A 17,311-nucleotide genomic window follows, 5' to 3' on the forward strand; every position below is an offset into this window, starting at 1 on the left:
CGGCTTTCAGAACACTGCGAGCAGTCAGAACCGCCCCTTTGCGTGAAGCACTGCTAATGCACCTGGACCAGGCTTGTAGGACCAAACTCTATCGATGCGGCAGGAACCTTCGCAGCCGTACAGTAAGAAAACGGAGAAGGACCAGGGATGAATTGAGTGGCAGTATTATAGACGAATGTGACGAGAGGAGGCACAACGTCCCCGTTGGAATGGTCGCATGCGACATACGTGGCACGGATGTCACAAAAAGTATGGTTGAAATGCTCGTTCAACCCATTCCTTTGATGATGGTATGGCCTAGTGGTCCGGTGGATGATCTGACACATCTTCAGCAGAGACGCCCTTGCTTTGAACAGAAAAGCGCGGCTTTGATGGGCTCCGTGAAAAAGAAGAAAATGCTGCAGTAGAAATGAATACGAGACAATAGGTACATACTTGTCTTCAAATAAGCTCCTTCCTGCTAACTAATGTCATATATCCACTGCCCCGAATCGATGTTGCGTTAGATTCATTACAAGGCGCGGAGTATTTCTCCAGCCTTGATCTATGCTGCGAATACTGGCAGTTACCCATGCACGAAGTAGACAAGGAGAAAACCACCTTTGCTACACCCGATGGACTTTACGAATTCAACGGAATGCCTTTCGGCCTCTGTAATGATTCCGCCACATTTGAGCGCATGATTGACACCGTACTACGGGGCCTAAAGGGGAAGACTTGCTTATGTTACCTTGACGACATCATCATATTTTCGTCGACCTTCTATCAGCACTTGGAGCGCCTCGACGAAGTCCTGACATGCCTCTCAGCTGCAGGCCTTTAGCTGAATACAAAAAAGTGCCACTTCGCCAGCAAAAGCATTAAAGTGCTCGGAAACCTTGTCAGCAAGGAGGGCCTTCCACCCAACCTCGACAAAATTACCGCTGTCCTCCGCTTCCCCAGGCCTCAACGCGCCAAAGTCTTGCATAGCTTCCTTGGCCTAGCTTCGCATTTCCGGCGCTTCATACGTAACTTTACCACCATTGCGGCACCGCTCCATCAACTCCTTCCTTCTGGAGCTCTTTACGCATGGTCGGACGAATGCCAAACTGCTTTTGACGCCCTCAAGCGTGCCCTCACGTCAGAGCCTGCGCCTTGTCATTTCGACAACACCGCAGCCACTCTTCTACATACTGACGCCATCGGGCATGGTATCGGCGCTGTTCTGCAGCGTCAGCAAAATTCTTAAGAACGTGTGGTTACATACTCAAGTCGCACGCTAACAGCTGAAGTGAAAAAATGGCTGTGGCTTAGGTAAGGTTAAGCCCAGGATGCGAAGCATACTAGCCTTTATTTTAGTTGTTGAACCACTGTTTAGCTTGGTGAACTGCTGTTGCTTGGCTATATTTGGTTCGGCTAGACGAAGAAACAACTCATGCGTTACTCTGCTTCGCCTTGGACGCCCCGCATTGGACGCGGTGAGCGTCGAGCAACGCAGCGTTCAGCGCGGCAACGAAATGTGCGCCTGAGCAAGCGACGCACACCTGAGCCTTATAGAAACAGCTCGCTTCTAAGGCAACACCGCATTCACTAGAGGCGCTTTTGTACCGCTTTGAAGCATCGTACTAGTGGCTCAGTGGTAGCGTCTCCGTCTCACACTCCGGAGACCCTGGTTCGATTCCCACCCGGCCCATCTTGCAAGAGTTGAGCCAAAGCCACTTCTCCTCTGTCGTGACGTCATGGTGTCACGTGGTATTCTAGGCGACACCGCCGCGCCTGAGGAGCTGGGTTGAGCTCTCGTAATATGCTTCGCATAAAAATTATACGATTACCGAGCCAGTGTCTCACCGTTGTTTGGTCCGTCCAAAAATTTCGGTCTTATCTGCACGGCCGCCAATTTACGGTCGTTACTGATCACTACGCCTTGTGCTGGTTGGTGACGCTAAAGAATTTAACGGGACGTGTCGGCCGTTGGATACTCCGTTTACAAGAATACGACTTCGACGTCACCTACAAGTCTGGAAAGAAACACCAGGATGCCGATGCTCTCTCTCGTTGTCTCCTACCACCGTCTTCAAACGCTGCTTGCTTACCACCTTCCGTGAGAAAACCGCAGGACGCGTCGCCAGCATTCCCTTCACTCGCAGCTCTCGACCGGCTTCCATCCAGCTATTCTCATACGTTTGCCTCTAGCCAACGTAATGACTCCCACTGCCAGTGCGTTATGGAACGTATTCGCGCACCATCTCGCATACCTTATGATCGGCTCCGTCGGCAGTTGATGAATTTGAAGATTGAAAAATCGATATTATAACACTACGTGTTTCATACTGAAGGACACCCTTGGGTACCTGTCATTCCACGATCACTTCGGGCCCAGATATTGGAGTCCTTTCACGATGATCTCACTGCCGGTCATTTGGCTTCCATAAAACATACGAGCGAATTCGCAGCCGCTTTTCTTGGCCTGGACTTGCAACAGCGTAGCGGAATACGTGGCTTCCTGTTCGCTCTGCCAACACCACAGACGACTGACCTCACCTTCGGCTGGACTGCTCCAACCTGTCCCGTGTCCTGAAGCTCCTTTCGCAGTCATTAGTATCGACCTCTATGGACCACTACCCTTAACCAATGGCGGAAAACGATGGATCGGAACAGCTTTAGACCACTTGACACGGTACGCTGAAACAGCCGCACTATCTTCGGGATCCGCAGAGGAGGTTGCGGCCTTTTTCTTGAAGGCTATCTTTTTACGGCACGGCGTCCCACGTGTCCTTTTGGGTGACCGTGGCAGGACTTTTCTCTCTAAACTTCTCGGCGATGTTCTCCGTACGTGCAATGACATCCATAAAACGACTTCCAGCTACCACCCTCAAACTAATGGTCTCACAGAGCGCTTTCATCGCACGCTGTCCGACATGATATCTATGTACATCAACCCTGACCACACCAATTGGGATGTCATTCTACCATTCGTCACTTTCGCATAAAACACGGCCGTCCAACGCACTACGGGATATTCGCCCTTTTTCCTCTTGTATGGTGCCAACCGCTCAATATCCTCGATGCTTCTTTCTTCGGTGTCCCCGTGCCTTCGTCCACATCAGTGTGCGAGCAGTTAATTTCGCGCATTGCCGGTGTCGCCAACGAGACCGCGAAATTCGCTATGATGCATCTCACCGTGTCATTTCCTTCCACTCTGGAGACGAAGAGTTACTGTGGACCTGAGTTCGCGCTCCTGAATTGTGCGAGAAATTTCAGTCCCGTTTTATCGGGACCTACATAGTCCGGGAACAGACTTCACCAGTTAACGGTCGTGTGACTCCAGTTGTTCCCCCTTTGGACGGCTGCTGCCGTGCCACGGAGATTGTGCATGTTTCTCGTTTAAAACCTTTCATACGGCGTTTTCCGCCATAACCAGCGGCCAGGTTGGCCGCTTTCACGCGCGGGGGAATTTGTCTGAGCATTATATTGCCCCTTCATCTGTATATATTCATCATCATGGCCAGCATCATCTTCTTCAGCGCGCCGCCTGTGCAATACACCGTTGAGGCTTAACAGCTGTCTCACAGACCGAAGAAACCTACCAGCGTGTTTGCTTGTGCTAACGAAAGTTCTACCATGTAACCAGCATTCGCGTAGGAAGCAGAGTTTGAATACACAAGGCCGGGGACGACGTAGTCAACCGATCGAACCATTCAGACCATTCGAATACTCCGCAACAGAAAGGTGTGCCCTACGCTGAGAGATTACTTTAAACATTTGCTAGCTGGGGAAATGCGGTCATTAGATAAACAAACATTAGTGCCAATAGTTAAAGTTCCTACTCATTTATAATAGCTGAAAATAATTAATCATCTATTGACAGTAGAATCCCAAATAATGGATAGGTTATGCAAGTGCACTTGAGAACAATACCCAAATAAATATGGCTCCCCAATACATACATAAAAATGATTGCGAGAGCACTGCGAGGACACTAACGCAGTAAGAATGGCAGCGATATCTATTTATATAGAGAGGTTCTAGTCAAATGCCTTGGCTGAAAAACAATACAAAATTTGATGTTCATTTTGAGTATGCATAACGCAGCCCACTTGCAAGAATGCATGAGTCGTTTGAAAACACTCTATTTTAGAGCTCAACCTGAAGTGACGCAGCCAAGTGGTATGTGCATGGGAGAAGTTCAAAAAGCCTACGTCTACCTTTAACACAGCATGATACCCCCTGTACATTAACGGTTTAGGCCAAGAGAAACGACGGAAACAATAAAAGTTCTTAAGCTCCCACTGCTAAGGTGTAGAGATGTTTGCGAATATATTTATTGGCTCTTATGTGTTTTTTCCGGCAGATGCTTTCCAGCCTCATGTATAATAAGAGAGACGCAAAACTACGGCCGAGCTATACCATTCTCCACCATTGGCTGTACACTTACTCAAACGGCATATATGTTGGAATGGCTCTGAAGTAAGTACAGCCGTCGTGAAATATACGTGTATTTATAATTTTTGCAACAGATTAAGCGTTCTCTCTCCTTCTGACTCACATGGCGCAACTGGAGTGATATATTCTGGTTCCATGATTTGAAGCACTGAACGTTGTATTCGCGCAAGTGAAAATGGGCAAAAAACAAAGTTTTTTAACTGTGAATATGAGTGATTTCTGCTACGGTTCTCAAAGTGTGTATGACACATCCGAGAAAACTCAGCAGCCAGAATGATACAAAATGGCACATAGTATCTGCGTAATCTTGAGAATGAACCGGTGCCTGTACAATCGTTTTTATTGATATTGCCGGCAACAAACTTCTCTAGGTTTTAAAATTTCATATGAGCAACAACAATGAAAAAAATGAGCACTCCTAAGCATCGCCTTTAAGAGTAGAACTCTATAGCATTCAAAGATCCCGATCTGCTTCGCACGCTTCCCGGCAAGTGCAGCTTATGTAATCCTAATTTAACCGTAACGCGGCCTCTTGCGTAGACCGATCCCGCAGATAGTGCACAGTTGTACCAAAAAAAAAATATTTTCAGCTTTCTGTTATTATTTCGCACTCTGATTGTTTAATGTGAGAAAGTTTAACATAAAAGGCATGTGCTAGCGAGGCTTTCTTTCGTCAGATTTATTTGTGCGCTGTCATTCTGAAAGTTCCGAGGAATAACATTGCCAAGAATGCAACACAAATTATGAGCAAGAATGGCGCAGTAATATAGCACGTATGCATCACATGTCATAAGGGAATGCGTGGTATGTACATATACCTACATATATATGAAAATATTTGCACAAACGACGCCAGGGCCAGCTACTGCGCGAGACGCCGCCATCATGTTTTCTGCACCGCGGGATCCTTAACACTATTGCGTTAATACCACAATCCACTTTATTTTCAACACACAAGTTGCGGATCTCCCTGGCAAAAGGCTGTCACAGACGGCTGGATGGGACCTGAGGGTCTACAGTGAGCAACAGGCAGTGGATTTGACAAATTATAACAATTTTAATTGCATACAGTTATTCTGATGAGCAAATGAATTTTCTGTATACAGCACACATAGTGGAGACTGTCTCAGAACTCGTGGACGCTGCAGGAAATGTATCAGCCAGCAAAAAAGAAAGAAAAAGTTCAATGTGTCAACAAGTAATCACGCACTTCTGATTTAAGCGAGTTGAGCGGGACACTGAAATTAATGCGAGTTTTTGAAGACGTTGTATATTGTTGGCGCGCAGTAGTCCACCCCAGATCTACTGCAATATGTATAGACACTAGCCTATTGGGCATGCTGTAGTCATGTGGGGAAGGTTTTGTATCTTGTGGAAGTTTGTGTTTATAGATATAAAGAGATAATTTATAATCCTATTATTTAGAAGCTTTAACTCTATTATCTTTATAGAATAGGAGACCACTGGGTAATAGGATCGGGTGTCCATTTATGTTCTCAAATATTGTTAACAAATTCTTTCGCAGCAACTGCAGCTTGTTATTGTTATTAATAACATTCGCGGCAATGTTATTCCTCGGAACTTTCAGAATGACAGCGCACAAATAAATCTGACGAAAGAAAGCCCCGATAGCACATGCCTTTCATGTTAAATTTTCTCACAATAAACAATAACTTAAATCAAGGTCAACAACATGAACAAAAATTACCATATTATATTGTGTTCTTTAGAGCATACGAATTATTTTCACGATATTAGTGAGCTTCACCTAGGCAAACAGGTGAATGTGATATGTGAAGCATGGTGTGCATGGTACACAAGGTGCTGAAGTATTAAAAAGAAGAGGACAAAAAATACATGAGGCACTGGGCGCTATCCCTTGGAGTAAGCGACCGACCGACCGAGTCGGACGCTTAGTACTTTCAGTAAACGTTGCTCCTCACGCAAGCACTGAGCATCGTCACGTTCTGTCGCAAAACATTGGAACATAGAGCTACGGCCACCTTTATGTGGGAACGCTGCCGTGCTCCGCTACCTATCATATTCATCACCATTATCATCATCATCAGCCTGGTGACGCCCACTGCAGGGCAAAGGCCTCTCTCATACTTCTCCAACTACCCCGGCCATGTACTAATTGTGGCTATGTTTTCCCTGCAAACTTCTTAATCTCATCCACCCACCTAACTTTCTGCCGCCCCCTGCTGCGCTTCCCTACCCTTGGAATCTAGTCCGTAACCCTTAATGACCATCGGTTACATTCTGGCCTCATTACATTTCCTTCCCTTGCCCATTTCTTTTGTTTTATTTCAGCTAAGGTGTCGTTAACTAGCGTTTGTTCCCACACCCAATCTGCTCTTTTCTTATCCCTTAAAGTTACACCTATCACTCTTCTTTAGATAGCTCGTTGCGTCGCCCTCAATTTAGGTAGAAACCTTTTCGTAAGCCTCCTGGTTTCTGCCCCGTATGTGAGTACTGGTAAGACACAGCTATTATACCCTTTTCTTTGAGGGATAATGGCAACCTGCTGTTCATGATCTGAGAACGCCTGCCAAACGCAGCCGAACCCACTCTTATTCTTCTGATTATTTCCGTCGCATGATCCGGATCCGCCGTCATTACCTGTCTTAAGTAGCTGTATATCCTTAACACTTCCAGTTCCTCGCTACTTATTGTAAATTGCGGTTCCCTTCCGAGAATGTTAAACATTACTTTTCTTTTTCTGCAGATTAATTTTTAGACCAACTCTTCTGCTTTTCCTCTCTAGGTGAGTGAGCGTGCATTGCAATTGGTCCCCTGAGTTAGTAAGCAAGGTAATATCATGAGCGAATCGCAAGTTACTAAGGTATTCTCAATAACTCTTAACCCCAATTCTTCCCAATCCAGGTCTCTGAATCCCTCCTGTAAACACGCTGTGAATAGCATTGGAGAGGTGGTAACTCCCTGCCTGACGCCTTTCTTTATTGGGATTTTGGTGCTTGCTTTATGGAGGACTATGGTGGCGGTGGAACCGCTTTAGATATCTCTCAGTAATTTACATACGCTTCGTCTACACCCTGATTCCGTAATGCCTCCGTGACTGCTGAGGTTTCGACTGAATCCAACGCTTTCTCGTAATCAATGAAAGCTATATATAAGGGTTGGTTATATTCTGCACATTTCTCTATCACCTGAATGATGGTGTGAATATGGTCTATTGTTGAGTAGCCTTTACGGAATCCTGCCTGGTACTTTGGTTGACAGAAGTCTAAGATGCTCCTGATTCTATTTGCCATTACCTTTGTAAATATTTTTGAAGGCATTGGCAGTAAGCTGATTGGTCTATAATTTTTCAAGTGATTGGCGGCCCCTTTCTTATGAATTATGATTATGTTAGCGTTCTTCCAAGATTCCGGAACGCTCGAGGTCATGAGGCATTGTGTATACAGGGTGGCCAGTTTTTCTAGAACAATCTGCCCACCGTCCGTTAACAAATCTGTTGTTACCTGATCCTCCCCAGCTGCCTTCCCCCTTTGCATAGCTCCCAAGGCTTTCTTTACTTCTTCCGGCGTTACTAGTGCGATTTCAAATTCCTCTACACTATTCTCTCTTCCATTACCGTCGTGGGTGCCACTGGTAGTGTATAAATCTCTATGAAGCTCCTCAGCTACTTAAACTATATCATCCATATTAGTAATAATATTGCTGGCTTTGTCTCTTAACGCATACATCTCATTCTTCCCTATTCCTAGTTTCTTCTTCATTGTTTTTAGGCTTCCTCCGTACTTGAGAGCATGTTGAATTCTATCTATATTTTACTTGCCTCCGTCAGTTGTCTTACGCTTGTTGATTAACTTCGAAATTTCTGCCAGGTATATTCTAGCTGGTGGATTAGAGGCTTTCATACATTGGCGCTTCTTGATGAGATCTTTTGTCCCCTGCGATATCTTACTGGAATCCTGTCTAACTGAGTTAGCGCCGACTTGTATTGCACACTTCTTAATGATGCCCATAAGATTGTTGTTCACATATTGAACACTAAGGCCCTCTACCTGTGTTAAAGCCGAATACCTTTTCAGTAGCTTGATCCGGAATTCATCTATTTTCCCTCTTACTGCTATCTCATGGATTGGCTACTTATGTATCAGTTTCTTCCGTTCCACCCTCAAGTCTTGGGTAATTCGAGTTCTTACCATCCTATGGTTACTGCAGCGCACCTTGCCGAGCACGTCCACATCTTTTATGATGCCTGGGTTAGCGCAGAGTATAAAGTCTATTTTATTTCCATTCTCGCCATTCGAGCTCTTCCATGTCCACTTTAGACTATCCCGCTTCTGGAAGAAGGTATTGATTATCCTCATAGTATTCTGTTCTGCAAACTCTACTAATAACTCTCCCCTGATATTCCTAGAGCCCACGCCATATTCCCCCACTGACTGGTCTCTAACCTGCTTCTTGTCTACCCTGGCATTGAAGTCGCCCATCAGTACAGTGTATTTTGTTTTGACTTTACCTATCACCAATTCCACGTCTTCATAGAAGCTTTCGACTTCCTGGTCATCATGACTGGATGTAGGGGCGTAGACCTGTACGACCTTGAATTTGTACCTCTTGTTAAGTTTCACAACAAGACCTGCCACCCTCTCTTTAATGCTATAGAATTTCTGTATGTTACAAGATATATCGTTATTGATCAGGAATCCGACTCCTAATTCTCGTCTCTCCGCTAAGCCCCGGAAGCACAGGACGTGCCCACTTTTCAGCACTGTATACGCTTCTTTTCTCTTCCTAACTTCATTGAATCCTATTATATCCCATTTACTGCCCTCTAATTCCTCCAATAGCAGTGCTAGACTCGACTCACTAGATGAAATTCTAGCTTTAAACGTAGCCAGGTTGAGATTCCAATGGCGGTCTGTCCGTCTACCTTTTCGGCTTCCTATCGATGCCGATCAAATCCCCCAACTTTCGGCGGGCTACGCGAAGGACATCAATGTGTGATATGACGGCACTCCAAGGGCAAGGCTGAACGTTTTCAATGCAAATGGATTATCCACGGGAACGACGCAGCGTTGGCCTGTGCCGCGATAGCGAAATGGCCCTCTTTCTACTTAGAGAACACCTTTAGGCTCTGCACACCTACCTGAAACATACTCTGAGATACTATCACTCCTTACGGACACCGAAGCGGAGGCTGAGTAAGAACGCGCGGTATATTGCAACGATCGCGTGGTCGCCAAGCCTGCTATACTCAACTATCACTTACGAAACCTTCCCAACCCGGGTCCTTCAACCCCACCGAAAACATCGACACCAAGACAGTGTACTCAGCAATCCTCTGGTTGCGTACCAAAAAAAAATGAACTGCTGACGTTCGACGGCTGAGCACCAGACTGGACGACGCTCTGGGAACAGTTTGATGAGCTGGTATGCTCAACGTAGAGCTCTCCGGGCGCAAGCTGATCTACTTGCAGTCGTCCCTGGCCGCGATGCAGCAAACGTTATGGCTACACTACCAAGAACAGCGAGTTGGTAAAACGATGATGCTCGCGAACTACTTCTGAGACATTTCCCCTCTGAAGGTTCAATAAATTAGAGCCACAAAAATCAACTCATTGATTAGCCTGGTTCTCGAATGCCACTAGAGTGATGTGCACTATCAAATCTACAAAAATCAAGATGGCATTCACACTGGACAGGACAATGAACAAGAAAACGCAAGGCTGCACTTCTGCCTAGAATACGTAGCAACGGAAATCGAACCCTGGGAGCACGATCTCGTTCACATCTACGTTAAAAAAAGTCCGTGACATAAGTCTGCTGGAGGCGCCCAGGTACCTAGCGCAATAATACATGCGAGCCCGTCGACTCGAATACCGTCACAACAGAAGATCTGACATGAACCACTAACTTACCTAGCAGCTATAAATGAAGCTTCCTCGGCCAATCATCCATCCCACTCGACAGACATTTGGGACACTAAAATGGGTCTGGAGGCAAAGAAGAAATTGATGAAATAAGGAGGTCGATGCTGTAACGATAAACTCACTAACAGCAACTCACTAACTACTGCGCGAAATTTCACACTTCTAGGCGTTGTAAGTCGTAGCCATACCATCTTTCAGTTTGATTATTCTTTCTATGTTTGAGTAAGCACGCTCAAATGTGACAACTCCTGCTTGTAACAACAAGCGCATGCTGAGTGTTACTTTTCTGAACGAGGAGTGATAGGCTGATGTTAGGTATGATTAAGTCATGCAGCACTCGACGACGGCATCATCTACGCGTTAAACCTATGCATGATCCCTTATGAGTTCTCTTCACTACATAACATTTTAAAGGCACGTTACAGTGCACAGTAAGGTTGCCAACATAGTATGAAGGTTCATCCGGCGTTATCAAAGCTGTATTATCCCACTCGATACGGCTCACAATTAACCAATACTTCTCAAATGGGCGATGGAGGAAAAGTGCTTGTTACCATAGACCCAACCAAGGTCGTCTTCGATCCGAAAATGTCGGCAGATATTCTTTGCGAAGTGATAGAGGGAGCCGTAGTAAACGCAACGTCTCTACGTGCCATCTTCATCTTTCGTTTATGCGCAGTTAACGCCCGCGGACATCAGGATAAGTCAGTGATATGTTTTGCTAGCATCTAATCCACTCTTGGCACTTCGTCACTTAAGCTTGGTAGCGTCGACTGTATATCCGCTGAGCATCTCTATGTATATATGATGTTTGAGAAGATGTATCTGGCCCAAGGGACTGTCCTGTTGATCGGAAATATAACTACAAGGAGGCAAAAATATTTTACACAGGGCTTACCTCAACTATGCAAGAGGTATCGGAGAATCATTGTCACAACAAATAACATAGTTTAAGGGCTGAAGGAGTCGTCGACGGCTAAATTTGGAAGCAGGGATTGGCTAAAGCACTCATCAAGCTCCGGGATATTTCCTGTGGCAAGACTTGCTTCGTATGACCGAAATGGTGCACGGAACGTGGCGTATGGTTCTGGGTAACAGTGAGTACGGTATGGTGGACACTGGCGCTGTTCGTGAGAACAACGGCAGGAATTCAGGCAGCGATGTAATATTCACCCGGAAGTGGTGACAAGGCAAATTTCGTGTACCTCAGGACGTGTGGTCGCACATGAACAGCATTAGTCGGTCAGGTGAACCTCGTGTGTAGCAGGAAGATCGGAGAAGAGAAAGAGGTCAAGGCGGAAAGTACTTGCGGAACAATGAATGATCGCAGAATGATAAGAGAAAAAGCATATACATAGTATCAGGTCAGTGGTGCAGTGGGCAAGCACGGTGAAAACGGCAGCACTAGGGTGACCAGCAACGACGACGCAGACTGTACACATTCCATATACGCCAACTGTTCTGTCATCAGCGATGTCAATGCCTCGAGTGATGGCAAGTGTGAGAATTTTCTTTCGACGACTTCGAAAATGGGAGCAAATAATGGAGATGTGTGCCATTGTATCAATGATGCGTTGTGTTAGGTTAGTCACTCATCGTTTTGGTCACTCGTTGGAAACCTCAGTGCATACAATGATGTAGCTGTTTACAATAACATTTTTTTAATAAAATAGAGATTAGCAAAGAAGTGAACAGTGGTACAGAGTGTGGTTTAAAATCTCGCTTGAAAAAGAGAACGCTGCAATAGAAGACATCAATACAACGCAAAATTCTACACAAATCTCAGGAATTATGGCTGTTCTATCATCTAATGATTCAGTCAGGCGGTGACCCGTCGTGGTGTGGTAATAGCGAAAGATGGCGCCTGCATCTCCGGATAAGACGGGCGGGTCAAAAGGTACTGGTGCAGTGGCTCGTCCCCCAGTGAAGCACATGCACTGCTCTTGTTTTAAGCCCGTAGTCACTGTCCATGTGTGACAGGTTATCTCTAGAATGGAAGCTGAGGAGCTCATGGGCAGCTAGAATGGCTTCATCAAGTCGCCTGCAGATGGCAGCATCGACATATTCGCAGTACGGGCACTAGTTTCTCTCAGGCAATCTCCCCGAAACCATATGCGGATACGAAACTGCCACCGGTGAAGGAAGAATGGCAAATAGATCTCCGAATTTCTCTTGACGGAGGGAGGAGGTCCATTGGCATGGACCACATGCCAAACAACCTCACCTGCCTCACTTACCTAGACCCATTCATGTTCTCCTCGGCATTCTACATAAATCTCCTTTTCGTTACTTCCCTGCGTTTTTTTTTGAGCAACATCGTGGATCTTTTTTATAGGCGGTTACTTCTTCCAGAAGGCATCCTCACACGGTCTTTTTGTTTGTCGCACTACACGATACCAACACAAGATAGGTTTGTTCATATCTATCAGTGTTCGCAAACAGTAAGAGCGGCTGTAAGAACTACCATGTCTTGTGTTTAACTTTGTGTGGTGTTCTAGATCTATTTGCTATTCTTCCTTCCTTCGATTTTCCCTGACCGTCATGCACACAGTTACTCTTCTTTTAAATGAAAAAAAAAATCGTACATTAAAAGGCTGACGATTCGATGTTGTGGAACTGCCCAAAGGATGCGCTTATTCAATGTCGAACTCCAAGACGTTACTGCGCATCGCCGTAGGTGATAAAACAAGCGCTTTCTCCTCGGTCTGTTACCATGTTTCACGTGGATCTACCTTACCATGTGTAGTCAAGTTTTCCCCACTTTACCGATCTCCTAGATCGTCTTTGCCACTCTGTATTGAAGCATGCGGTAATGGCACACGGTGACTGCGGTTTACTTCGATTCATCGAAGTAAACCGCAATATGATAAAACTGCGAAATAGCATTCCAGGAGGCTGCTCAGTTTCATTACATGCTGGGTCGCAATAGCAAACCAAAGACAGACATTTTAAATGGTGGGAGACTGAAATATTGCTGAGGAATTGTTCATTCAGTGCATTCATCATCTGTCATTATTTATTCAAGAGGAGCTAAAGGATAGTCGTCGAGATCACAGAAGCTGCACAGCAATATATGGAGCTTCTAAAACATAAGAATTTGCTCGTGCTCCGGCGAAAACCGAAAGAGGGTGTTGAAAGAGAGAAGGAGGTCAAAGCTAACTCTGATAAACCAAGTCCGATGTTCGGGCAAGAAATTCGGGCAAGAAACAAGTGGTTGTTCTTTGCATCTGAAGCAGCATTATCGCGCATATTGATGGAATATCTAACACAATGTCCAGGAATATCGAGGCGAGGCTTCAAGTACAAAATTGGTCTCGGACTGGTATCTTTCATCTGAAAGCCATCGTGTCAACAGTTGCCAAAGCTCCAGTCTCCGAGGTGATAGACGACTCAAGGGCGCTACCGAAAAACAAGTTCTCAGAACTAAAACATGCAAGAGGTATTATATGAGAAGTCAGTTTCTATTTTGAGCGATATAGGCAGCAGAAACGTTCATCTACGCTGATCTCACGTACCAGACAATGCATTAACAGACCCATGTGCGCCCATACAGCTCGATGACAGGAGTAGCTTAGAAGCGCTAGAAGCGGAGGTGAATTTACGCTCCCTGTATTTTTCAAGGCACGCCATCGCCAGATTTCTCGAAAACCCTCTCGACGACATCATGATGGTGAATGGTTCTCGCAAACCCACTTACAATGGACCAAACTGGAGCAATTGAAGTTGATGTTTTGAAGTTTGTTTTATTTTAGCATGTAAGTACACTGATTACATAATAAGCGGAGATGGGGGAGAGAGGGGGGGGGGAGTAAAAGGCTGCATAACGGCAGCCTGATGGCTCTCGCCTGCGCGTGAACAGGCGGGAACCTGGCAACTTATTCACATCACATACATGTTGCAAGATCAGGCACGTACCCAGGGGGGGGGGGGGCCGGGAGGCCCGGCCCCCCCCCCCGAAATCAAGTGGCATATTCCCCCCCCCCTCCCTACCCACGCCACCACTCCTCACAGATTCCTAAAGCGCCGCTCTACGCGGTTGCATGGGACTGGCGGCCGCACAGCGTCCCGCTATTCGCGGAACTGTCAAAACTGATCAACGAGACGAAAATAACTGATATTCGAAACGATAACATGAGAAAGACTGAAGAAGCCGTATAAAATGAACGCAGCCTGAAATCAGTAAAAAACGAAACCTGGCATAGGACAAACCATGATGCATGCACTAAAAGATACGAAGGATAATATCATCAGCAATCTCAAAGATATAGTAAAAGTAGCGGGAAAATTCTAATCTGACCTGTATACAGTACCTAGAGGAGTCACGATAGTTCACTTAGAAACAGTAATGAACAGGATAAAGCAACTCTTCTATAACTAGCGATGAGGTCAGAAGGACCCTGCAAGACATGAAACGATCAAGAGCGGGAGGATAAGGTGGAATAACAGTCGATTTAATCAAAGATGGAGGAGACATATTGCTTGGAAAACTGGCGGCTCTGTATACGAAGTCTCTATCGATTGCAAAGGTCCCAGAAAACTGGAAGAATGCAGACATTATACTAATCCACAAAAAAAGGAGACGTTAAAGAATTGAACAATTATGGGACCATTAGCTTGATCCCAGTATTATATAAAATATTTACCAAAATAATCTCCAATAGAATAAGGTTAACACTAGATTTTGTCAACCAAGGGAACAGGCTGGCTTCAGGAATAGATACTTTACCATGGGTCGCATCCATGTCGTCAATCAGGTTATCGCGAAATCTGCAGAGTACGATAAGCCTCTCTATGTTGCTTATATAGATTACGAAAAGGCATTTGATTCAGTAGAGATACCAGCAATTGTAGAGGCACTACGTAATCAAGGAGTACAGAACGCTTACGTAAAAAGCTTGGAAAATATCGCTACAAGCGTGAGGTATTTCTTTGTCTGAACGAGGAGCTTTGGCGCCATAACAACAGAAAAGAGGAGGAAGAATGAACTGGGCTCGCGCTGTGAATCTGACCGGTCTTCGCTGCAACTGTTGTTGTAAATATAATATGTAAATAGTTTCTCGTCTTACTGACTCGTTTTTCGCGCTAGAATATCTACAGAGGTTCTACAGCTACCTTAATTCTACACATGAAAAGCAGGGAGACACCTATAGAGAAAGGGGCCATACAGGGAGACACAATTTCTCCAAAGCTATTTTCTGCGTGCTTAGAAGAATTCAAGCTATTAAACTGGGAAGGCTTAGGAGTAAAGATCGACGGTAAATATCTCAGCAACCTTCAGTTTGCCGATGACATTGTTCTATTCAACAACAATGCAGACGAGTTACAACAAATGATTGGAGACCTTAACAGAGAGAGTGTAAGAGTGGGCTTGAATATTATTATGCAGAAGATGAAGATAATGATAAATAGCCAGACAAAGGGACAAGAGATCAGGATGGCCAGTCGGCCACTAGAAACTGTGAAGGGGTACGTTTACCTAGGTTAATTAATCAGAGGGAACCCTGATCATGAGAAGGAAATTCACAGATGAATAAAAATAGATTGGATCGCATACGGCAGACATTGCCAGCTCCTGACTGGAAGCTTACCATTATTATTGAAAAGTACGGTGTGCAATCAGTGCATTTTGCCAGTGCAATATGTCCAGTGCCAATGCATGTGCCAGTGCATTTCCCAGTGCATTTCCCAGTGCATTTTGCCAGTGCATATGGGGCTCAGACTTGAGAGCAAGTTAAGGACCACGCAAAGAGCGATCGAACGAACTTTGCTAGGCATAACGTTAAGAGATAAAGAGTGGTTTGGATCAGAGAGCGAACGGGTATAGACGATATTCTAATTGACATCAAGAGAAAAAATCTAGCTGGGCAGGTCATGTAATGCGCCGGTTAGATAACCGTTGGACCATTAGGGTTACAGAATGGGTACCAAGAGAAGGGAAACGCAATCGAGGACGACAAAACACTAGGTGGAGCGATGAAATTAGGAAATTCGCGGGCGCTAGTTGGAATCGGTTGGCGCAGGACAAGGGTAATTGGAGATCGCAGGGAGAGGCCTTCGTCCTGCAGTGGACATAACACAGGATGATGATGATGATGATGATGATGATGATGATGATGATGATGATGATGATGATGATGATGATGATGATGGAGGTGGTGGGCCCCCCCGAAAAAAAATCCTGGGTACATGCCTGTGCAAGATAAAAAATATCTAGAGAGCAAAAGCTTAAAGGACACAACATTGAATAGGTGAATAAATGCTTTTCAAGTACCAGGCAAAATGTTAACATTCACAGAGATAATTGTGGTAAAATAGTTTTGGATATATGACGTACGTTTTCATTCCTTAATTTGCATCTGTTAAGTGTTGATGAAATTATTCTATGACGCTTCCAGCCTTTTCAGTGGAAAACGTAAGAATTGCTCAACCGGAACACCTGCACTGACTTTGCACAACAGTCGGCGCTAAATTCGGAGAAAAACAACAAAGAGGAAACATTTCTGTACCTTAGGTGTCACGACAAATATTTTAACTGAACAGGAACGAAGTGGCAGCTCGGAGATCTAACACACCATAATACACCGTACCCCGTGAAGCTTCCGAGGAACAGTCCCGGGAACCATATCTACTCCATGTCCCGTTTGCGTACGGGGACATGACCCACATCAGTTATGGCTTTTTACTTTTTTAGCTCATATTTGGTCCCTAAAAACGAAGGCAATTGTCCTTCCTCGACGAATTGTAAACTAAGCGCGAGATTTTCTACAGTTACGTCGTCCACATCAAAGAGCGCCTGTTCTACACTATCCAGATGGCACGCAATGTGCCGAAGACAGCAATGGTTACTGGAAAAAGTACTGCGGTAAGAATCACTGTAGAGGACGGCTTGAAATCAGTCATCGGGCATTGCTTTTCCTTCAGTTGACTCGCAAGTTGCTCATGCATTGCAAGAGACCTTTATAGTCATCACCCCAAAGAACAAC

At 45.2% G+C, this 17,311-nt stretch overlaps 1 protein-coding gene across 4 annotated transcripts in view; it reads left to right on the forward strand.

Moving 5' to 3' along the window:
• Window positions 1–17,311, forward strand: part of LOC139053363 (uncharacterized) — a 200,738-nt gene that overhangs the window by 130,986 nt on the left and 52,441 nt on the right. For all 4 annotated transcript variants that reach the window (XM_070530374.1, XM_070530375.1, XM_070530376.1 and 1 more), the window contains one exon: window positions 4,331–4,446. In XM_070530374.1, the coding sequence (XP_070386475.1) occupies window positions 4,331–4,446 (116 nt within the window). The remainder of the gene's footprint in view (window positions 1–4,330; window positions 4,447–17,311) is intronic.

Source organism: Dermacentor albipictus, unplaced genomic scaffold, assembly GCF_038994185.2.
Source record: "Dermacentor albipictus isolate Rhodes 1998 colony unplaced genomic scaffold, USDA_Dalb.pri_finalv2 scaffold_98, whole genome shotgun sequence".
Taxonomy (NCBI): Eukaryota; Metazoa; Arthropoda; class Arachnida; order Ixodida; family Ixodidae; genus Dermacentor; species Dermacentor albipictus.